The sequence below is a fragment of the Tasmannia lanceolata genome, unplaced genomic scaffold, assembly GCF_043159265.1.
Source record: "Tasmannia lanceolata isolate RefF3 unplaced genomic scaffold, GAP_Taslan_0.1 ptg000019l, whole genome shotgun sequence".
Classification (NCBI taxonomy): Eukaryota; Viridiplantae; Streptophyta; class Magnoliopsida; order Canellales; family Winteraceae; genus Tasmannia; species Tasmannia lanceolata.
Window position 1 is genome coordinate 10453991 of NW_027518696.1, and position 25393 is coordinate 10479383.

The 25393-nt window shown below is 35.8% G+C and overlaps 1 protein-coding gene and 1 non-coding gene across 3 annotated transcripts in view; both read right to left on the reverse strand.

The window, feature by feature from the left end:
- Positions 1-25393, reverse strand: part of LOC143853512 (ARM repeat superfamily protein) — a 52240-nt gene that overhangs the window by 21180 nt on the left and 5667 nt on the right. Inside the window, exons 11-27 of one of the 2 annotated variants that reach the window (XM_077363307.1) lie at positions 25067-25149; positions 24837-24965; positions 24582-24656; positions 23278-23443; positions 21304-21443; positions 21053-21160; positions 18009-18189; positions 9602-9702; positions 9065-9214; positions 8756-8909; positions 4618-4775; positions 4313-4394; positions 4047-4224; positions 3375-3450; positions 2872-3045; positions 2697-2768; positions 2448-2552 (exon numbers count right to left, since the gene is read on the reverse strand). In XM_077363307.1, coding sequence (XP_077219422.1) covers positions 2448-2552; positions 2697-2768; positions 2872-3045; positions 3375-3450; positions 4047-4224; positions 4313-4394; positions 4618-4775; positions 8756-8909; positions 9065-9214; positions 9602-9702; positions 18009-18189; positions 21053-21160; positions 21304-21443; positions 23278-23443; positions 24582-24656; positions 24837-24965; positions 25067-25149 — 2132 coding nt within the window. Of the gene's footprint in view, positions 1-2447; positions 2553-2696; positions 2769-2871; positions 3046-3374; positions 3451-4046; positions 4225-4312; positions 4395-4617; positions 4776-8755; positions 8910-9064; positions 9215-9601; positions 9703-18008; positions 18190-21052; positions 21161-21303; positions 21444-23277; positions 23447-24581; positions 24657-24836; positions 24966-25066; positions 25150-25393 lie in introns of both variants that reach the window. The other variant, XM_077363306.1, reaches the window with a different exon arrangement.
- On the reverse strand, positions 8344-8444 carry LOC143853648 (U6 spliceosomal RNA). Its single transcript, XR_013237258.1, has one exon. It is a non-coding gene; the product is annotated as a U6 spliceosomal RNA (small nuclear RNA).

Sequence of the window (25393 nt, forward strand, 5' to 3'; positions counted from 1 at the left end):
ATTTAAAAAAAAAAACAGAGAGAGAGAGAGAGAGATGTTTGGAGAGGACAAATCCAATGATACTTATTTATTAAGAAATACAATTATCAAAAAGCAACTTTAAATATTAGTGGACTGCCAGTAACTCAGCAAGTAAATAAGCAGGTTGTGCTAGGTTTAAAATTAAAGTTACACTTCTTAAATTTTAGTTGTAGTTTTTTATTCAAGTCGAAGATAACTTTTGTACACACGGTGGCATAATTTTATATAGTGCTTTCAAAGCTTTTGGTGTAATTTTGTACACACGGTGGCATTTTGTTCCCATAAAAATAGATACCTGTTGAATGTCAATGGTGACAATTTGTGAAAATACTATATCTTTAGGCTGTTGCTATATATATATATGAGGAATATGATTGTGAGCTTGAAGCTCATATAACTTATATGAGCTTGAGGCCCAAACACATGTGGCCCCACATTGTTAGGATGATCCAAAGCATTCATTTGAAAGGCCCTTACATAGATAGGATGTGTACAAAAAATCTGCTCCATAGGATCATCCTAACCCATCCAAAAGTGGAGGGCAAAATGGACAGACACCGTTTGCCCCCATTTTTTCCCTGCGCTTTGGAGGGGTTAGGATGATCCAATGGAACTGATTTTTTGTACACACCCTATCTATGATGGGGTCTTGTAAATGAATGGTTTGGATCACCACAAAAAATGTGGGACCCATGTGTTTGGGCCCTCAAGCTCATATAAGCAATATGAGCTTCAAGCTCACAATCATTTTCCTCTATATATATATATATATATAGAGAGAGAGAGAGAGAGAGGGATAGATAGATAGATACAAAAACATTTGTGTGTGTGTGTGTGTATTATATTTTTATATAATTTACTTAAATGTTACATAATTACTCTTGAAGATTTTCATTTAGTATAATAATTGGCAATGTTTAGCCAAAACGACTTATATTTATAATAAGAATTATAAATATAACAATCATAATTATTTAGCCAAAAATACTTATATTTATAATAACAATAATAACAGTAGAATGAAAATAACAGTAGAAATAATAGTTTTCTGTTTTTTTACAAGTATAGTGGGGGCATCTTGGCCCTTAAAAATAAATAAATTCAAAAGAATGAAAACATTTATTAGTTTCTCTTCCTCAGTATGCATCATATTATGCCAGGGGTTTTTATATAGAATTTTCGCTACAGCATTATGATACATTATTGTTAGCACAGACATCGGTAAATGAGATATTAGAGTAATGGGCATTATAGATCACAAGTTACTAATATAAAATACAGTGCAATATATATTAGATGAAAAAGTAACCACCATGCTTCAAGTTACACCCAATCAAGGTTGTGCTTCCACCTTGGAGGGTGTCCAATTCCGCTCATATAAAATTATGTTCTTGAATAAGTTCTAACAGCTAACTGAAGTATGTTTTAATACAAGATTTGTTGCCAAGGGTAAATGTTAGACTTATCAAACGTAAGATTCACATATCAATCAATACGGTAGTGAGTATCAATACTAGATACCATCTGATGAGACCAAAGATATGGATTTGTAAATGTTAGACCAATCATCAGTATGTGATAACCATGGTTTGAAATTTCAGTTTCGGCATATATTTCGGACCTAGGCAAAACCGAAATTTCAGCCGAAATCCCGAAATTTCGGTCGAAATTGGGTAAAGACAGGCGAAATGTCAGTTTTGGGGGCCAAAATTTCGGTAATTTCGGCTGAAATTTTGTAAAGGAATAAAAAAAAATATTTCTTTTGAAATTTCGCCAAAATTACCGAAATTTTGTACTTTTTGGAAATTTCGGATTTCGGTCATTTTGGTGTCGGTGTTGACCGAAATCCGAAATTTCGGTTGAAATTTCAAACCATGGTGATAACTATCAGCAGATTTAAAACAGAAAACTCGAATCCATCGAGGGAAGAGTTTGTATCCAACTAGACAGGAGAATCGATGAGATGCAAATGCATATCTATTACAAATAGTAGATTGAGGCAAAAAGGGCGGCCCAGTGCACGAGGCTCCCGCCATTGCGAGGTCTGGGGAGGGCTAGATGTACGCAGCCTTACCCATACTTTGCAGAGAGTTTGTTTCCATGACTCGAACCCGTAACCACCAGGTCACAATGGAGCAACAACCTTACCGTTGCGCCAAGGCTCGCCCTCTAAATAGTAGATTGAGGCAACCAAGCTAAAATACCCAAAGCAAAAGATATGCAAATAAGGAGGGGGAGGGAGCCTTAGCAAGAAAAGACATGCCTCCAACTAGATTTAACATAACAAAAAGAAAACAAAGAAACAAGAAGATTGCCTAAGGTTATCATATACGACGACTTCTACAACCTAATGATTAGCCATAGCTCTTCTAAATTTCAAAGAAGACACTATCGTGCCAAGTTCATCTAGTGTGATATGAAGTGACCTGTACTTCAGTCTTCAAATTATCATAAAAGGGACAGGTCAGGTTTTGAAGGACGGTGACACATGGCTGTATGACAGCAGGGTCTTCTGACAATGCATTATCCACCTGAAAAGTATGATTAATCCAAAAGAAAAAAAAGGAATCAGAAGAAAAAAGTACAACAAAGTGAAAGGAGGCAGAAAAAAAAACATAGCATATTATTAGAGGCACAAAATAAAAGAAACAATAAAATTAGCTACTAGATGCTACCTGTAAAGCTTTAGAGAGATAATCTACAATAACATCTCCTGTCGGTGATGAACTTGGAAAGGAAGCACAACTCTACAGACACATAATGAAGCCACATTTTATTCGAAAGTAAAGGAGTCAAGGAATAAAACTTATGCTAAAATAATATTTTGGATAAGTGGATTTCAATAGTCACCTCCAAAAGCAAGCATAATGTCTCAATTTCAATCCGTGACAATTTCTCAAATGATCTATCATGCCCAAAATGGTATTGGCTCCGTCTGTTCAAAAGTTCGAAAAGCAATAACTTCACTTCTTCTAAATTAATAATGGCATTACCAATTCCTTTGAGCAGTGCCAGGACCATAAGCTACAAAAGAAAAAAATTGAACTCATATCCTTCTTCAAAAAAATGTTTAAGTTTCTGTTGGAAAAATTCTAGTATGAAAATTGTGCTGAGGGAAGAGAATCAGAAACTTAGCACACATGAATTCACAATATAGAAGCAATATCAGGCACACAGCATTTTTTATTTTTTTTTGAAAAATCAGGCACACAGCATTTAAAATTAAAAACCAGAAAAAAGGAGAAACAACTGCAGAAGGCAAGATGTGTGTTAGTACAATAGCCGTGATGACTATTGGCACTCAGAATAACCATAGAAAAATAAGAAAAGCTAATGGGTTATGGGGTGGATACCTTCCCATATGCAGAAAAGTTGACAGAAGTGCTCAAAATGAAATGCAACATGGCTTCCTTTGTATGCTGTTCCAACCTGAAAATAAAACTGAGTTAGATTTGCCAGCACCATAAGCCAACAAAGACTGAGATCGATTAAATATTGTCAAAATAAACCACCACAAGAAATATTATGTTTTCTAAGAATGGCGGAGAAATACACCAAACATTGATGATCTCTAAGCTCATTAGTGGAAACAATAGTACACACTTGGGAGATCCAATATTCTTTCTTGGAATGGAAGGCTCTAGGTGAAGAGTAATCAGAAACACCAGATTCTATATTTTCAATAACAACAAAAAATACAATTCAAGTCGCATTTCATATTTATAAATAAATGGTTCTGTTGGCTACCTTTCCAAAAGGGCGTAGAAAAAAAATCCTTTACAAATACACAATGAGCAGGAACATAATAACTTTAAAGACATGAAATTACTCAATCCCCTTGTGAAGCAACTGAGGAAGGTGCTAGATTAAAAAATAGAAATAAAACATGGAGGACAAAAACAAAAGAGAGGCAAATGAAGCCTCCTATTTCTGGATTCAATAAATGAAAGTAACTGTTGGATTTTTCTAAAAATAATGATAATCCCCAAAACAAACACTAGAACACAAAGTACGATGAAGATTACCTTTTATGAATATTTTGAGGCACTAAAAGGCTATGAGAAGAAGAGCCAAGCACAGATGTCAAATATGATGGAAGGAAATTCACATCTGAAGAAATCAGATTCTTTTCGTGAAGCATTAACCCCAAAAAATCTCCAAAGTCAGGTGTACAAATGTTACGAACAACGACGCATTCACTCCCTGTTATTTTAGTATATTAGAACTTAGAAGATGATGATATCCATTAAGAACAGGAACAAAAACAAAACTATTCATCGGCAGAATATACCATTTTTTACACTAGAAATATCAACATGGTGCATTAGATTGTAAAGCCCTTCAATGCAATCCATTGCAGCCATCCGTATATCCTAAGCCAAAAGAAAATACATCAGCCACAAGAACTGAATATATTCTACATAAATAAAATAGCAAGTGCACATAGCCAAAGCTTAGAAGGAAGAAAAAATAGCCAATTTCACATGGATCTCCAAAAAGGAAATCAAATTAAACAATGGACTTCTTCCTAAATAAATGAACATACAGAAATCTCTAAAGGCATATTTGAAAAACTAAAGAGACAAATATGAAAACCTGGTTGTGATTTGAAAGTGGGATGAGTAGTGAAGGAAATGTAAGAAGGAGCTGCATGTGGCTGCAGGTACTTAAGCCACCCTTTGTCAGAGATGCAAACGAGGAACAAATAGTTGCAAAAGAACAAAGACTTTCAACATGAACCGGAACAGAATAACCTACAAGATGAGAATTGAACTTAATAAAGTGAGAACTTTCAAATATCAAATTGCTTAAAAGCTAGCATACAACAAAATGAGCCTAAATATACGATTATAAGCATTGTTTTAAATTTTGGCCGAAATCCAAAATTTCAGATTTTGGTTGTGTCCGAAATCTTAAAATTTCGGATTTTGGCCGAAATTTGGACCGAAATTGTAAAAATTCAGGCCAACAAGACCGAAATGAAAAAAAAAAAAAATCGGACCGAAATTTAAATCCATGATTACAAGTACATAAATAAAAACAGGATAGCCGTGTTAAAACCTTAAGAAGCAAGTAAATTAAATAATTCTTAACCATTTGAACACCATAAACACAGATACTATGAGAATGCCCAGCACATTGCTATATAAAGTAAATTTTAATGGGAGACAACAATGAGATGTATCAACTGGTAGACCAACTAATCATTAAAGAAGGCACTAAACTAAAATTCCAAGTATCAAATATCTTTGACCGTTCGACTTAAACTTGATAATCAAACTTACAAGCACCAAAGCCATGTCGATCAAGGAAATTGTTAAGTGAACTTGTCTCTAGTTTATCACCGAAAATAAATCTTGAAACACTAAGACACGAGTGATTGAGTGAAATTTACTCCCAAAAGGAAAATAAAGTTCTTTCCTCTGATAGATGAGCAGGGATTGAACCCATGACCTTAAGGTTATGACATTGAGAATTTCCAAGTTTCAATTGATCTGAGGGTTGAAGTCTGAATGCATTGAGGATAGCTAGCGTTAATCAAAGTAAAAACCATATTAGATAGATATGCTAGTGAGTTCTATTAAAATTTTAAAGTATCCAAAACTAACCAAGCTAAGATGACCACAATCCAACCACTGGCTAAATATGAACACTTGAAAGGATGACCCTACATAGAGAATAATTAAAAAAACAATGATACTAAATAACTCGCCAACCACCAGAACAAGGGTTAGTGAATAAAACCTTGGTTAATAAATTATGTACCCTCAGAGTAGACACTTTTTTTATGAACTAATAGGTGACTGAAAATGATTAAATAATTATAACTTCATCTTATTTCCTTCATAGAGAGTTATATCAATGTAGCAGCATAAACAGAGGAATCTCCTAGATCTCTGACGCATTCCTCTCTAACATGTTCCTAATGATCTTAGCTCGACAGTTGGAAACATTACTTTCTGGAAACATTGCATTTTGGTCTCTTCGGTAGTTAGGTTCTCCCTTGGCACATCTCAAATCATTTTGAGTTGTGGGTTTTCCCTCCTTGGCCTTCTAGAGGGAAGTTTCTTTTTTTTTTTAAATGGTAGCCAATTTTATTTAAAAAAGGAGACCGAGATGGTCAAAATACAAAATAACAAAGAAAATGCAACATCACTCGAAAAGCTACAAATAGAGATGATCAAGGCAGAAGAGAATCGAAGGGAGCTAAAGATTCCTTGGATACTCCATCTCTAGCTAAACTATCTGCCACCTGATTAGCAGATCGCCGAACATGCTGGACACACTTTGGCTGGTTTGGAAGGTAGGTTTCTAGAAGAAAGTTTTTTTGGAGCCATTTCTGTGCTGTCACACTTTGGCTGGTTTGGAAGGAAAGGAACAAGAGTCATCAAAGGTATCTCAAAAGGATTGTGCAACTTGAAGAGAAAAATTTTCTCTAGGCTTGTTCACCGGGCATCAAACCTCCTGACCTTTAGTGGAATCCCAGTGATAGCTTTCCACATGTCACGGAGAGTTTGCATCCCAAGTGGGAACCAACTCATCCTGGGAAGCTGAAGCTGAACATTGATAGCTCGAGCATTGCTAACCCAGGCTTGACGGGTATCGGTGGCCTTCTCATTGTAGACAGAAAAGTGTGGGCATTTTCGGGACCAGTCGAAGTAATGGATTCTTCTGACATTTGGGTCCAAGCAACACTTCATGGTATTAGGTTGTTGGATCAGATGCCGGGTCAAATTATCATTGAGGGTGATCCCTCAACGTGGTCAGATGTGGGAAAGAAGTCAGATGTCCGCTGACATTCGAAGATGCTATAGAGGAGATCCAGGATGTGTTGGCGGGTTACAACATGGAGATCTGACATGCCTAGCGGTCGTCCAACTACAATGCGGATATGGTAGCACGTATTGGATTGTCAGATATTTGACTATATTTCTTGATCAGCTCCCTCTTTTAGCAAATTTGGTTTACAACTTGTTTTCTTTTTAGATTTGCCTGCTGATGTATTTTTCTGACTGTTATCTTTTTATGCCTTATCTTTTTATGCTTTGTTTTGCTTGTATGATCACCTCATTCAGTGGGCCATAGTCTTTTTCATTAATAAAATTTCATCCTCCAAAAAGAAAACATTACTTTCTGGTCTCAATATGGTTTGGAAGGTAAAGTTCATGAAAGACTCGTTAGCAGGGCCTCTATTGTTTTCTCTGTGTCACTAATTTTTATCAAATAGAAGGGTAAGGGTATAAGAGACAACCTGAGACCTACCTGTACGGAACGTGAAGTCCATGCAAGTTCGCATCTCTTGTATGACAATCATTATCTGACTTGTTTGCTCTGCCTCCTAAGCTAGGTGAAGATCATGGAAGTGGGATTTTGACTTTAGCAAGCATCTTAGCATGGAAAATGCATGCCGATCGAGGTTCAATTCCTAAAATGGGATGTCTATTGGTTGCTCCCAAATTATCATCAATAGAGTTAACGTTGTCGTAGGAACAAACAGGGACAGCCAGTGAGGAGGGTGAAGATTATGAAAGTGAACAATTACATATTATTAAATCTCCTGGTATGCTGAATAAAAATAACGGAAGTTGATGTTAAGCTCAGAGATAGTCTGTAGTGTCCCCTTCACATCCAAAGTTGCTGCTATAGATGGAAGGGAACTCCATCAATATGGTAAAGAAATGCTCAACACTGACATGGAGAACTGCAATTTTTTGTCAAAAATCTAAACATGAGGGAGCGTTTAGTTTCTTATCAACTCACATCAACAGGGAGCAAAGCATCGTAAAAACTGACCTGCTAACACGTGTTATGTCTTCACCTAAGTTCTAATCATGCAAGTAAGTAATTGCATTCTTATATAGATATTAGTGTGTTTCCCAATTTTTATATTCACGACGACATTTTTTTTTTTCTGTTTTAGACAAAAGCATAATAGTGATTAGTGAATGCAAAGTAACCTAATGGCATTTGATTTCTTAAAAAAAATACGCACAAAAATCAGATGGCTATAGGACTGTAGCAACCGCAGCAAATGCCGCCAATAGGTGCTATCTGTTATGCAAAAAACCCGCCATAATAAACACAACAAAAGAAAGAAAAGTTATAGGGAGCATTTATACATAATGAACTACAAATGCACCAACTGAAGCTCTTCAATCAAGAGATAAAATAACAAGGCCTGATTTAACCATCTTCCATCAGCCCCAAATATAAATGTGGAACTCAATTCTTGTCACATCCTTTGTGTGTGGGCATGACTGTGTACATGTATAAACATTCGAAGAAGAGAATACATATAAATGTTATTTTTCTCAAAAAGGAAAAAATTTGGACCATTGCTCAATGTGTATTACTTCGCACAGGGGCCATGCTAATCTTCATTGTATCGTTCCAATTTTATCAAATTCTCCAAAGATTTTGGATATATGTCACCGTAAAACTTCAATTGGACCTGGGATTTTGAATATCCACTAGAATATAAGGACTATAAACAAAACAGGCTTTAATTCACTTATTCGCAGGAGGAGCAAGACAAAAAAATCGCAGGAGGAGCAAGACAAAAAAAAAGTGATATGTGCAATTTAGTAAGAGTAGAAAAGAAAGCAGCTACAAAACTACTCGTAGAAGAGATCTCCTTTAGACTTTTCCTCCAAATCAAACATCAAGCATTCCACAGAGAGTGACCAATAAAATGATGGCACGTATAGTCAATAGGAGGGTTACATGGACAAACCTTCTTCAGTAAAAAATTTGGATAGAAATTGAATCGGAGAGGTGTTGCTCTTAACCACAACCAGAAGGTATTCCAAAAAAACATGCTTTAACGGGGAGGCTGCGGAGAAGATGAAGAGATCCTCTAGTAGAGATAGCCACTCTCTATTATTGGCCTGCAGATGGTAGTGGTTTACACAGTGAAATGACCAACATATATACACTTTATACCAAGCCATGAAGTGTCAGGTCTCAGACCACTTTCCATTACGAATAAAACAATACAATAAAATAAGAGACAAAAAAGAGAGAGTGATGTGCATCAACAGACCGAGGAATCCTTCAGAGCCATTGTGGCACATGCTTTTAGTAAGCTCCAATATATACAAATTAAAATATTTGAATTCAGCGATTCAAGGTTTGAATCAAGAAGGTCGTCTATGACTCTGGTGCAAGCCTTATCCAACTTTTCTATGTTTAACTGCCAGAAAATTAGCTAAAAAAGTCAGTACCCAAGAAGCATCAAGAATACAATATCCAAAATAAAATCAAAATCCAAGTGCCCAGCGGCTAGTTTTGATCATGGATTCGGTTTCGGCCTTGGCAGAAACCGAAATTTCGGCCGAAATCCGGTAATTAAAAAAAGAGTATTATTTTATTATTCACAAAATTTTGGCCGAAATTACCCAAAATTTCAGTACTTCGGCTGAAATTTTAGAATAATACTATATTTTAAAAAAAAAACAATTTCTTGAAATTTTCAGAAATCCGAAATTTTAAATTTTGTGAAATTTCGGTTTCTACCCCAACCGAAATCCGAAATTTGGGTCCTGATTTCGTCCAAAATTTAAAACCATGGTTTTGATACCTGTCCAGAAAGAACACGATCTCCCCTAGACTCCAGCTCATGCACTTCATTCTTGAGAACCGGGAAGCAAGCTTGACATAGTACTAATAAGCTTTCAATCTCTAAAAGAAGAAATACTTGAGTCAGCTACCAATCGAATTGGTGTAAGTGACAAAGGGCACAGAAGCAGAATTAGAACATCCAGTAAGCAGTAAAAGCAATGGGTCCATGCATCATTACAACTATACTACAAAAATAGTTAATGATCTGTTCTGCATGACTTCACAGAAATAGAAGTGTGCCCCAGCAATCGGTCCATGCATCATTACAACTATACTACAAAAATAGTTAATGATTTGTTCTGCATGACTTCACAGAAATAGAAGTGTGCCCCAAACGGCCTCAAACATTAAGAATGATGCATAATAAATTCTTCATGTTGAAGGAGTCCATTCCAAAATAAGGTAGAAAAATTACAAAAATTAATGAAAACACACAGACGGTTATAAGAATATTTCAATAATGAGATAAAAGTAACAAATGACAAAAAGAAATAGAGGAAAGTGTGAAGCTGTTAGCGCATGAGACGGGAAATTTATATACGGGCGCTAGTGCAGTTCCACCTACAGGGCTACACCCCCTCCCCCCTCCTAGTTTGTCACAGTAGCAGCATGCAGATACAAGAAAGATACGAAAACTAGGAAGTACATTATCCCGTATGTGTAGAGCAGAGAGTTAAAAATGAATGAAATAAAATAATAGGATTAGAAGGACAGAAAATCCATCAACGAGTTTTTTCCACATAATAATTCCCCCAAAATTGGATATAGTCGTTCAGGCCGGTACAAGTATCATGGGGCATAGTCCAAATGAGATCAGTTACCCGTATCTTGCGAGAAAGTGACTGAAATGAGTGACAACATTATTATAATAAGCAGACTTGAGAAGAATATTGGTAAATGAATGTGTCGTGAAAGGGGTGACACTAAAAGAGGATTGATTACAAATTTTATGGTCTATTCTAATAAACAGACAATCTTCTATAAGTTAATAGACAGTTCTTATAAGGTGAAGGATACTGATTAAATATTTAGCGGTCCGAACCAGGTGGATCAAATAGGGAACTAGTATATTACACAACTAGTCAATGATAATGAAGCCAATATTGATGCCACTAGTTAACTTAATGGAGAAGTAAAACAAGTGTTTTATCTGAAAAGATGGCGGGATGGTGCCCCTGAGGAAATATATTGAAGATTAACCATTGCAACGGCCAAGCGTTAAAGTGTTGCAACCCATTATCAGGCTCCTGAGAGCTTTTGCAGACATCAAGGAGCATTGAAGTGGATGTTTACAACTTATGAGTAGATTCAATCAACACATGGGAATAAGGAAAATTCTGCGTGGAGATAGACATGCAATATTAGACTTCCAAACATATGATCAAATTTGAGAAAAGGTAATAGAACCTCCTGTCAAAATCTTCAAAATGGTTGGCATAGGTACTAAACAAAACTTACCCTGAAGTCTGGTTGTAAGTTTTGTTTGATCTAGTTCCTAGAACGAACACACACACACACACACACACACACACACACACACACACACACACATATGAGGAAAGGGTTCCTGCGCTCGAGTGCAGGAAACAAGGGTGGGGCCACATTGTTGGGGTGATCCGAAGCATTCATTTGAAAGGCCCCGTCATGGATGGGGTGTGTACCAAAAATCAGCTTCATTGGATCATCATAGGGTGTCCATTTGCAGGGGTGAAAATTGACAGATACTGTTTGTCCACTAATCTGCCCATTTTTTCACCCGACAAATGGACACCCTAAGATGATCCAATGAAGCTGATTTTTGGTGGACACCCTATCCATGGAAGGGCCTTCCAAATGAATGCTTTGGATCCCCCCAACAATGTGGGCCCACCCCTGTTTTTGCACTCGAGCGCAGCGTAGAAGCCCTTTACTATATGAGGAAAGGGTTCTTGCGCTCGAGCGCAGGAAACAAGGATGGGGCCACATTGTTGGGGTGATCCTAAGCATTCATTTGAAAGGCCCCATCATGGATGGGGTGTGTACCAAAAATCAGCTTCATTGGATCATCATAGGGTGTCCATTTGTGGGGTGAAAATGGACAGATATTGTTTGTCCACGAAGAGAGAGAGAAACAGAGAGAGAGAGAGAGAGAGAAGAAAGTGTTTCTAAGATCGAGCTCAGATAAGCTTATCTGCGCTTGAGCTCAAAAACTCATGTGGGCCCATGTTTTTGGGGTGATCTAAAGCATTCATTTGAAAGGCCCTTACATGGATAGGGTGCCTACAGAAAATCAGGTCCATAGGATCATCCTAGCCCTTCCATTTGCGGAGGGAAAAATGGGCAGACCTGTGGAGAAACAATATCTGACCATTTTTCCCTCCACTTTTGGATGGGTTAGGATGATCCTGTGGACCGAATTTTTGGTACACACCCTATCCATGTAAGGGCCTTTCAAATGAATGCTTTGGATCGCCCTAAAAATGTGGACCCACATGAATTTTTGACGCTCGAGCTCAGATAAGCTATCTGAGCTCGAGCTCGGAAACACTTATATATATAAAGATTATTTATCTTTGTGAGTGGAACATTTCCTCAAACCTGAATACTGCAAGTTATTTTCTGATTTTGATGGTCCCGGAAATGCAAGTTATTTTCTGATTTTGATGGTCCCGGAAATTACAATTACTGGGATTACCAAAAAGCAGGGGAAAATGTATTGTTAATTCAGAACAGTTATTTCAAACACCCCTGATTTATTAGATTTGGAAGCCAGGTTTATTCTAACCGTTTGGTGCTTATATGGAGCGACTCGTGTAAACTTCCTAAATGAAGCAAGAGGGAAAATGATGAGTAAAACTTTTCCAAAAAGTAAGACCTAATTATCTCACAGAGAATCAAATTAGAGAAACAGCCCATAAAACTTGATGAAGGTTCATCAACTGAATTCTGTCAAGAGCTAAAAAGAATAGCTACTCTAAGCATATCCCAAATAACAGAATAAAGAAATTCATAAATTTTTCAAGGTGCTAATAAAATGTTTATTAACTATACCTACTAAACAGGATTTAATTAAAATGCTTTACAATTCTAAAATATTTTCAAAATTTGACCAAGCCTCTCTGATTTTCGATAGTAATGAGATGTTTATTTGTCCAAAGTATACCAGATAGGTGATTGCAATAGTGCTTTCTGGAAAGAAAATTTTATTTCCGGGCTTCCCACTCTTTTTGCGGAAAGAGTTCAAAATGTGATAAGGAAGCAATATGACCAAGTTCTTTAATCCATTACAGAAATTTTAGAGCTTCAAAAGAAGAACCTAATAAGACCAAGTTCTTCTCCCTTGAGTTGTGCAGCATTTTGTGTTAAAATGCAGCTGAGCTTCAAAGAGGTGCTCCTCGACTAGTAATAAATTACAAGCCACTAAATAAAGTTCTCCATTGGATTAGGTATCCTATACCTAATAAAAAGTATTTGATTAAAATGATTCATGACATATATATATATATATATATATATATATATATATATATATATTGATTCTAAACTTCTTACACACTTCAACACATTCACTCCCACACAACTTTAATTATAGGAAGATTTTTACAAGAAAGACCCTCAAACTCTCATATCAAAAAGCAAAGCTCACATGGAAAGGATAACTAAGAAAACACTTGAGATTGGCACTTCACCGTTGTGGAATAATGACATTGATTCTAAACTTCTTACACACATCACACTTAAACACGTTCACTCCCACACAACTTTAATTATAGGAAGATTTTTACAAAACTTTCAAACTCTCATATAAAAGCAAAGCTTACATGGAAAGGAAAACTAAGAAAACACTTGAGATGGGTACTTCACCAATGCCTCCTAGGGAAGGCATGAGTCCCCTTATATAGGCCTTTGTTCAAGCGTTCACTTCATAAGGTCCAAAATAGTACTGGATGACACTTGATTAATTTTCCATGGTCCTTGAAAAGTGATTTACACCTGGGCATTTTTCCATTTCTCTTGTCATGTCTTAAAGAAAGTGGATAATAAAGTAACTATATTTTGTCTCCTCATTATCATCAAGCTTTCCTTCTTTTAGATTTTTCATCACATCCTTTGTCACTTCAACATGGCACTCATCTTTTCACGTCTTCCACTTATTGGTGTAGTAGATTCTCTATAGGTATGTACGTATGTATGTATTAACAAACGTTGTAGATGCTTCATTTACAATTAACCTGAAGACGACGACCATTGGCAGTAATGATTATATGGGTCGTTTTAACGAAGTATTTAGAAGAAATAAGTCCTTCTCAAATGAAATTAACAGTGGCTCCTGAATCTATTAGAGCTCTGTGTTTGGCGGTATAATCTCCATTAATCTTTAGGAGTATCTCGCAATGCCACTTTTGTTTCACAAATATCTCGATTGAGTTCACAAAATCATCATCATTCTTTTGTTGAGGATCCTTTTCCTTTTTAAAAAGATTTCCAAAAAAATTTTGAAAATTCCACTTCTTCGTTTTCTAGTTTAGGAATATCTTCAGGGAATTCAGTCTGAAGTTCAAGCACTTGAACCTGTTGTTTTAGTTGACTAGTTTCTTTTTTCATTTCATTATGTTCTCTTCTCAAATCTTCTATAGTGGTTGTTTTTTCATTTGAACCCTAATACATTGCTCTTTTAAGAACATGTTCCATGGAGAAAAAACATTCTTTTTCTTTAAGAGGTTCAGATTTTTTTACCTTTATTTGATTCTTTTATTAGTTCTTCTGGATCTTTTTCTACGTATGTTAGATTAAGTATCTAAAGCATATGTTAATACGTACATGCGTATATACCTATGGAGAATCTATTATACTAATAAGTGGAAGACACGAAAAGATGAGTATCATGTTGAAGTGACAAAGGATATGATGAAAAATCTAAAAGAACGAGATTTTGAAGGTAATGAGAGAATAAATAGAGTTACTTTATCCACCACTTGCTCTAACACATGACAAGAGACCATAGGAAAATGTTCATATATAAATCACTTTTCAAGGACCGTGGAAAATTGACCAAGTGTCCTCCACTAATATTTTAGAGCTTCTAAAGTGATAGCTTAAACAAAGACCAATAAAAGGGGACTCATGCCTTTCCCTTAGAGGCATCGGTGAAGTACTCACCTCAAGTGTTTTCTTAGTTTTCCTTTCCATATGAGCTTTGCTTTTGTGTGAGAGTTTAAGAGTCTTTCTTCCTACAATTAGAGTTGTGTGGGAGTGAAGGTGTCTTAAGTGTGAAGTGTATAAGAAGTTTAGGATCAACTTCTTGATCCACTTTGTAAGTTTTTCCCTTTCTCATATTTATGAGATGTCATTCTGGTTTGTTAATAGTTCTATATATTATATTTTCTTTCTTAAATGATTTTTGTTTTATAATTGTCTTTTAAAAAAAATACACTTTCATTTAGTATTCTTCCATCGAAAATCAGAGCAAACATAGATCTTGTCCTATTAGTATCAAAGCCTAGTTAAGTAACTCTTCCAAGATTAAAGTTAAACTTCTCTCCCGATTTTAGTGATAAGACCAAAGCTACATCTCGTCGTGGTGCTGTTTGATCAGCATCAAAAGGTATCCAACCTTACCATTGGCTGATAGCTTAGGTAAAAGAATTTGAAGTAATTTTCAAACAAGTAATCTCTAGGTCCGAGGCCAATCTCTAGGTCCGAGGCCCCTAGTCGTGGATGCTCGTTTCGCCCTTTTAGCCTGAGAGCGTTTAGGGATTTGTGTTGAGCTACTTCACCATTGACTGGCCACTAGACATTACTCGAAGGAGAATTATGGATAAAATTCAAAAATCACCAAGTTTTAGTTGTCAAAACTCACCCTCAATTTCGGGAACATCCAGCTCTTATGTGAGGACAATGTCAATCAAGAATAGTGATAACAAAAATTTATCTGATATTGAAAAAGCATTCAAAACTGGAAAATGACAAAGTTTCCTATTAATGAAACTTACTCTACAGGATCAAAAATCACCAAGTTTTAGTTGTCAAAACTCACCCTCAACTTCGGGAACATCCAGCTCTTATGTGAGGACAATGTCAATCAAGAATAGTGATAACAAAAATTTATCTGATATTGAAAAAGCATTCAAAACTGGAAAATGACAAAGGTTCCTATTAATGAAACTTACACTACAGGATCCTTAGACTTAGGTCTGACTATTGTAAAAAGACAATAGAATGGACTATTTCTTTAGTATCCATGCATGAGAATTTTTAATTATTCAGTTCTAAAGATATAGAACAATTAAAAAATAATTCTAAGTATCGTTATATACACTCAGGATTTATACAAGTCTCAATCAAATCCTTAACCAGGATTAGATCCTAATCTCTCTCTCTCTCTCTCTCTCTCTCTCTCTCTCTCTCTCTCTCTCTCTCTCTCTCTCTCTCTCTCTCTCTCTCTCTCTCACACACACACACACACATATATATATGCATATGAAAATTATTGACTAACGATGGAAAAAGACGCAGCTTGATCAGGACTTGTATATTGCAAGTAAAAATTATCTATTTCAGTGGGTAGTATACTATCATATTTTATGTTCATTTAAATTGCTTCGTTACCCTCATTAACACAAATGATATCTGATAGTTTCTTACTCTAAGTTTTACAATTTGCACCATTTCAAAAAAAAAAGTTTTACTAGTTGTGGTTGAAACCTACTCCCTAAATTTGAGCATCCGGTAGAATAAAAACCTGCTAATCAAAAAACAATAATAAAAATAAAAATAAATCTTTCCAGCTGCTGTGAAATGTGGGAAGGACTATGAATGAAGCCTGAATTATCAAGTCACAATATGTATTACATATCTTTCATCTAAATAAAAGTTTTACTTATCTTAAATATTCCCAGCCATCATACTCACAAATAAGGCGTTTATAGATGCGTTGGGAAACAAAGAAGAGGCTAGCGCAGTGCACGGACAAGAATAGATCTGGTATACAAAAAGTTACAAAGGAAATAAAAAGAGAAAATAGGGTAGAAAGCTGAAAACGGAAAGCATCAAGGTGATGCATATGTTCGTACAACTTCTTGGAGGAGAAAACCTTCTTCAATATGTAATGGGGTATAAGGGCAGCCAATTTTGGTTTTGGTATGGAAACAGAACAACCACTAATACACTTCCAGGCCATTCAATATCTTGAATGTTATAATCCATTGATTCCATTCAACCCCTGATCGTATATGTATTTGATGATAACCACTCCTTAAATCGATCTTGGAGAAAATCACAGAACCTACGAGTATGTCTGACATATCCTCCAATTGAGGGATAGGAGACTTGTATTTGATGGCGAAATTATTTATTGTGCAACTGTCTACATAAATCCTACAAGACCCCTTCCTTTTCTTTTTCTTTTTTTTGAATGGCGTCCATGACCCATCCTTCTTGTGTGAGAACCCTCATCTTTGAATAACTAAAAGTAGAATATCGACCATGGTAAAATTTAAATCCCCTAGATACTGGTAGAACAAAGGAGAACTCCAATCTCTGAATAACTAAAATCTAAAAGTAACCACCCAGCCAACCCAACATCACTACCAACACTAAAATGACAGAGCTCTCATGATTTAGCCAATACTTCGATTTTTCAGCACAAGTGTCGACATCTACATGAGTGTCGACATGTATCGACACTTGTAAACATACTGCTAAAACTGTCAGATTTAATGTGGGCACGTCGAGACGTTATTGTAGCGTGTCAAGTGAAATGCTATTTATTATCAAATATTGAGTTTACCTCCTCTTTTATTATTAACTCTTCTTTTAACTAATACTTGTTGTTATCCCTCTCCCCTAAACCTAAGACATTAAACAAACTCTTCAAATAGTATATTCATTCTATCCTAGTGGTCTCTCTTTCTTGATGCCTACTGGAGACTGAAGATAACTAGGTTTGATTGACAAATACATTGTTAATTGATTACCTAAAGTTTCTTTTGAGATTTATAGTTGTTTAATCTTAAGATTTATTAGTTGGTTAAATAAATATCATATTTATTTTGATGCAAATTATGATTAGCAGTTAATAATTTTATAAGCGTACGGGTGGGTGCCCATTTCCAGATTTTTAGGGGTTGCCATGTCGGACACTCCATATCCATGTCGACACTCGACACACTAATCTGTGTCCACAAATCATAGGTTCTCATTATTTTTCAAGAGTAGTACCACACAACAAGTTAATAACCAACTACAAGAACCACACTTTCATCAATTATAAAGTGAAATCATGATTACAGTAATTTGTGGGGAGGAAGAAATGGAAGGATGCTTCGATGTAGACATATCAAGTCTTCAACTATAAATGCATTACAGAAATGTAGACATGGAAATACCTTCTTTTTTTATCATAAAAGACTGCAATATAATCATGAAAAATAGAGTCTTTGATAGCTGAAAAGTGTTGCAGCATTCAATCAGCCAGGGCATGTACTCCTCAGGGTGTGCTAAAAAATTCTCAGCCAAAGCACCAACGGTCTTCATATTGAATGAAGTTACACGGCTAGGTTTGACTTTCTGCATGGTTTTGAGTCTCAGATTCAGAATATAATTAACTGTTCGTCGTAGCCAGAACAAAAGAACTAAGCAAGAACAGCATAATGGTAGTAGAATCAAAGGCAAGTAAAAGATTTCCGATTACTTTGCAGCTTACAAAAAGAATCTAAAAGATACGAAGTAGAAAATGGCGAAATACGTTAATAAGAAAGCCCAAAAATCTGAGTGCACAATCAAATAACAAAGTAAATATTTTTTGCATAGAAAATGTATGAACACATTTGCATATGACTTGCAACATATAGTTTATGTAAAGGAAAACTTGTTCCGCAAACCACCAATAAATAATGAATTATGATAGAAAATAAAATCATGAATACATTTCACTATTCAAAGCACAGAGACAAAAAAATATTATTGTCGGAGAGAAGAATAAAACGAAAAAATGACTAAGATGATAAGTTAAAGTGGGATGAAACAACTGTGTAGTGTGGAAAACAAACATTGTTCCCCGGGCAACAAAAATCACTCAGCTCCTGTTCATCTATAAACTTTTTCTGGCCAATTGAGAGCTAATTGGGATCCTGTCAGAAATTTTCAGACCCTCTGACACCAAGGAATTGTTGATCACACTACTGAAAAGCGAAAAATTGACCCTGGAGATTAACTTTGCCATGATAATAGTTACCAAGTTCAAATTTGGGAATAATTTGAAAAGGCAAATATCTGAAAAAATAGGGAAATTACGGAAAAGGTCATGAAAACTTCAGAAATTACTGGTTTTCATTTAAAAAAACATATTTTATACTTTTTCGATAATGGAACACAAGTGATTCACTTACATTAGGCATTAAATTTTCTCTATGTTCCTTCTTAAGATTTTTGAATCGGCTCCCTTGTTTTCATAATTGTAGTCCTCAATTAAGCACTTTTTCGAATGCATGTGGATAGCCTTTTTGGAATTGAAACAATCTTTAACAGCTAATAAGAGGAGAGTGGAAGAGCTAAATAAGGGAATGCAGAATTGGCAAATAATCATTCCCGTTTTCAAAGTCAATGAAAAATAGTTGTTAAAATCATGATTTAATTGATAGTCTCACAATTATACGAGAAGCGTGCAATTTAAATTCACAATTTTTGGGGAAAGGGGAAGTTTGCATGTAATTTGCAAATTTTTTGAACTTCAGAGGAATTCAGTAAATACAGCTATAAGTTAAAGACTCATATGGCAGTTTATCCTTCAGAACTACTATTAAGCTTTGAGAAACCTGACCATGTATTAAACATTTTCAAAATTTTACTACGAAGCAAAAGGAATTGTGAGTTCTTACCAAATAATGGGGTTTAGCAGGAAACCCAGATTATTTGGCCAGATATTCATGACATTGAGTTGAAAGAAAAAACATGATTGCATATGGAGTAACCATGTCATGTTTCCTTCCCCGATGATAATTATTTTCAAACAAAGAACCAGAACCATCCAGAAACAGCAGGGATCTAGTTTGAATACAAGATCCTTATAGGGCACTAAAAGAGTAAAGACTAGATTAGACGACTCGCAGAAACTATTTATGCATATGAGAAAATAATAAAGCCAGAAAACAAAGACAACACAAAGATGCATTAAAAACAAAAATCCATGTTTTAATGCAGTGAAAAAGGGTACACAGGACAAATGCTGGGGGGCAAACAAAATAAAAATTGGAACAGAATTAATCGAACAGAAAGAGGGAGGAAATGATATTTGAATTCTTAGCAATGAGGTCGCTTAAAACAAAAGAAAAGGTTTTTTCCGGTGGCGTTGGGGAGTGGGTGATGGCGCAAGCTAAAATTTCTAACAGAATTAATCGAACAGAATAGAGGGAGGAAATGATATTTGAACTCTTAGAAACGGTGTCTCTTACAACAAAAGAAAAGGTTCGTTTGACACTCCACATTGTAACCCACTTACTAAAGTGGCTCAACTCAACTCAACTAAGCCTTTGTCCCAAACTAGTTGGGGTCGGCTAATGAATCCTTTAAAGTGGCTAGTAGTCAAAAAAAAATATTAAAATAGAGAGAAACAGGACAACAGCCGAGAATATCGGTGCAACTCCACCCCAGACAAACCACCTCCCCCCCCCCCCCCAACACACACAACACACACAATTTTTAAATAGAAAACAGAGAAGTTACAATAATACCACTCCCTTAAAGACCAATTTTCCTTCAAACCACTTTGTCCGCAAAAGGAATACTAGGGTAGAGGAACTATGAACCAGCACCTGATTATCATGATTTATCTACATTGGAGGATCAAAATTGATAAACATCTCTAATAGTAAGGACTTCAGTCGAGTCAGCTCAACTAGTGGGATGATGTCTTTGCCATATACTCTACATAAGCACAAGATTTAACCCCCAGCAGGAAAATAGGGCTACAAAAGATAATCTCATAACAGTCAACTTTACCTTTGCACGCATGGTGGACAAATGGACAAATGTTCTTCACCATTCCAAATGGAGCCATAAAATGGCCAATGTATTTCCTTAACTAATTCCAAAGCCACACACACACACACACACTTTTTAAATAGTAAACAGAGAAGTTACAATAATACCACTCCCTTAAAGACCAATTTTCCTTCAAACCACTTTGTCCGCAAAAGGAATACTAGGGTAGAGGAAGTAGTAGTGAGGAACTATGAACCAGCACCTGATTATCATGATTTATCTACATTGGAGGATCAAAATTGATAAACATCTCTAATAGTAAGGACTTCAGCCGAGTCAACTCAACTAGTGGGATGGATGTCTTTGCCATATACTCTATCATAAGCACAAGATTTAACCCCCAACAGGAAAATAGGGCTACAAAAGATAATCTCATAACAGTCAACTTTACCTTTGCACACATGGTGGACAAATGTTCTTCACCATTCCAAATGGAGCCATAAAATGGCCAATGTATTTCCTTAACTAATTCCAAAGCCTTAAAATTTAAGTTCCACGTCTGCACATGAAAAGCAATCACAAAACAAAGAAAAAGGAGGCATAAATGCAAATATTTGAATCATAATCCGTTAAATGACTTCTTGAGGAATAAAGATTATAGTAAAGCCCTCACAACTTTGACTTAAGGAAAATAGAAGAAACCTTGGGAAGAATGAGAAGTAAAGGAAACACCATGGCAGCGACTTCCTTTGAATAACCGAGTTGATCTTTTGGGGAGTTACGAACTGCACACTCGAGGCATGAGATGGCAACATCGCATGCTTGTGACGAAATGCAAGTACCTAAAAGAAAATATAGATAAATCCTCAACCGCATGTAAAGATCCATAAATGGCAAATTTATTATAAGACTAAAATATTGATTTGCGTGGAAAATAAATGGAGAAGTCAATTATATGAAAGCATTGCAACATTGAATGCACATTGAGCAGAATAGCCTTTCAAGTGGACACGATACAGACTTGTATTTTGTTTATATCTTGGGACAAACCAACTGCTGGTTTGTTTCACACCTACAGAAGCAAAAGGTAAATGACCTTGTTACTCCCCAAGCCATACTTGTCACAAGAATATCACCTAGGCACCTAAAGGGTAAGGAAGTCCAAACAGGTCATCAAACAGAGGTCGCAAGATGATCAGAATGGACCAAGCAGATATGGGATGGGCTACAACATTTTTTTGCATTAACCAGAAACTGATTAAATAAATTAAAACTTTAAAAGAAAAAATATTATACAAAGACCATTGATAAAAATTTCAAAATATTAACAAAAAGCAATGCATATTATACAAGACAAATTATTGATAAAAATGTTAAAATACTAATAAAAAGTAATACATATTTTTCGACAATATGATAAAAGTAATACTTATTGGTCAAAATGACACAAGTCTTTCAGCACCATCACATTTCGGATTAAGCGATATGAAAGTGGCCCCCAAACTTCTATAAATATTACATCCGTGATGGAAGAAGCATGAAAAGATCTCAAAGTGAGAAGAGCACATGGGAAAAATATGATCCAAAACTACAGATAAGAAACATTATAAATTTGGTCAAGTTCAAGATTGAGATGGAAATATGCTAGCAAATGGAGACTTAGCAGTGATAGGAGGAAAAAGAGGACCTGTGACAGGAGCACATACTCAACATCTTTTCTGAGTCTTCTTTTTACTTATTAAGACATACACGAATTTTTTTTTTGAATGGTAGAATTCATTAAAAAGACATACACGAATTGTGAGGTACATACCTCCAAACTAAACCTTGCCTAAGTTTTATCTTTAAAACATTGGGTACCACATACACATCATGTAACTTTACTTAGTCAGGTCCTTTTCAACCACTCTTTTCCTCTTCCTCAGTCCAAACATTTTCACATTAACATGCAACCCCCCCACTCCACCCACCCACACCCACACCCAAACACACCAAATAAATAAACCATGTGCACATCATGTAACTTAATCGGGTCCTTTTCAACCAGTCTTTTCCTCTTCCCCAGTCCAAACATTTTCACATTAACAAGCACCCCCTGCTCCTCCTCCTCCTCAACCATCTGTTTTTCTTTGAAGAGTGGTCCTCAAAAGCATACTATTAACAATTCGATTTCAATTTAATTGTAGAATAAAACATTCAATTGTTAGATTGAATCCAATTACGATACAAATTCTATTCATAGTGTATGATTTATTGGCAAAGCATGTCAGTGTATCAATGATAAAAGATATTAGTGTTACAAAGAAGAGTAGCAAGTGATCAAAAATGCAATCAAATATGACATTTTAACCACTACCAGCCCAAACTTTCTACAACCAGCTGTAGTTTAATAGAATCGAGCCAGCATTTCCCCTTTACTTTGCTTAAAGATGGTTCATTAATGTTCAGCATCTTATATCCAAACTGAAAGATTATGTCTGAGCAAGCCTGACAAAGTCAACCACATCTAACTGTTTAATAGCAAAAGAAACTTAAAAGAAAAAAAATGGAACTTCAATATATATATATATATATATATTGCTTACTTTCCGTAACACCTTGTATCAATTGAAAAAATGGATGAAGAAAATATGCCGAGATGAATTGGAAAAATCACTCACAATGAGCAATACTTACTTGTTAATGGAATATCAACACATCTTAAAATGACATCCTGTAAAGATTTGAGAAGATAGGTATGATTTATAATTCCAGGCATTCCAACCAGAGATAAAGCTGCCTGAACAACACTGAGATCATTATCGTGAAGTCGCCGTAGTATTGCCTCTTGAACAGTCGTAAGCTTCTGGTCCATATGCAACAGAAAATTAGTTTAGCTTAAGACTTGAGATTATAAAAAAATGTTAATGACTAACGTGAAGAGAAACCTGTTGAAAAGGAAAGAAAAGCAAAGCAAAAGTCTTTACATCCAAGGATAAACTAGAAATAGAGCTAAACGGAGAAAAAAAAATTGAATGGTAGATCTGAACGAAAAATTCAATACAGTGACAAATTTTTTATCTTTTATTCCGAATAATTGAACAGTAACAGGAATCCAAAGGTTTTAGACTGAGTAGGACTAAGACAGAGTATATGGAGTGCAACTTTAGTGATGTATGGAGGCGGGACGAGGATGTAGTAAATATGACTGGACAGGAGGTACCTAAGAGGGATATCTTTCGCTATTTTGGCTCAATTCTACATAAGGAAGGACAGATTAAAGAGGATGTTAACCATAGAATAAGAGAAAGTTGGTTGAAGTGGAAGCTTGCCTCAGGAGTTCTGTGCGACTGTAAAATCCCTACCAAGTTGAAGGGGAAGTTTTATAAGACAGCTGTGAGGCCAGCCATGCTGTACGGCTCAGAATGTTGGGCTACCAAGAAGCAACATGTGCATAAGATCAGGGTAGCGAAGATGTGAATGCTTAGATGGATGTGCGTCCACACAAGGTTAGATAGAATTAAAAATGAAGACATTCATAAAATGGTGGGCGTGGCACCAATTGAGGAGAAGATGAGAGAGCACCGCTTAAGATGGTTTGGACACATTCAGCATTGGCCTTTGGATGCTCCGGTGAGAAGAGACGACTCATGCCAAGTTGATGGAGTAAAAAGAGGTAGGGGCAGACCGAAAACAACTTGGGTAGAAATAGTGAGGAAAGACTTGATAGCTAGGAACATAACAGAGAACATGACCTTGAATAGGATAGAATGGAAGAAAATGATTCATGTAGACGAACCCAACTAGAGCCAAGATTAGAGCCGGATATATTCCTTTCACCTTCTTCATGAAATTTTTCTAAAGGATTCATTTAGCCGACCCCAACTAGTTTGGGACAAAGGCTTTGTTGAGTTGAGTTGAGTTGAGTATAATTGAACAGTAACAATTTTAAGCAAGCATGAAATCTTTAGTATAAAAATAGTTATGCCAAAAAAGAATACCTGTGGATCAATGGATTTAGACTTTAGCATATCAGATGCAGCTAAACCTGAGAGTGTAGCTAGACGAACCTCAGCCTACTCCACATTAAAAACTAATGAGTAGAGGAAAAACAGTTCGCACGAAATGATGCTAAACACAATAGGATAAAAAGGGAATTATCATATCCAAGTAATAGTGAATAAGAGAACGGCAAAAAATACGGAGAGAAACATTTTGAAAGAAATAAAATACCAATGCCGTGAAATGTTTTCTACCTTTGGATGTTCCAACGAAAACCAAACTTTTGCATGGGAGATCTCAATTGGCACATCCAATCTCCCATCAAACATCAAGGATAAAGTCTCAAAGATGGAATCTTCTTGCTTGGAGTAAATATTGGGATCCTACAGAAGTAACAAAATCAAGGAATTGAAGCTCCAGCCATCCATTACAAGAAAGTGGGAAAAATAAACAAGTAAATAAATAAATATTTTGGACAACAAACCTCAAGGAACTTGCGAACAGCAAGACGCAATTCAGACGGATAATACTTATCAATCACAACCAAAATTTGCTTGGCCCAGCTTCCTGAGCACTTTCCAAAATCAGTCCCATGAAAGGAAGAGAACTAGAGTAGCATACGCTATAGAACAGAACCTTCCCAAGGAATTCTAAAATATGAGGCTCAATATACATAAACCAACAAAAGCAAGGAAAAGCCTTGGATTAAGCTGGTAAGGCGTGATATAGGTAAAGTAATAAAAGATGGATGGTTAATACTAAATTACTAGTGGTAAGAATGCATGAAAGGATGACCATCAAAAGTAAAAAT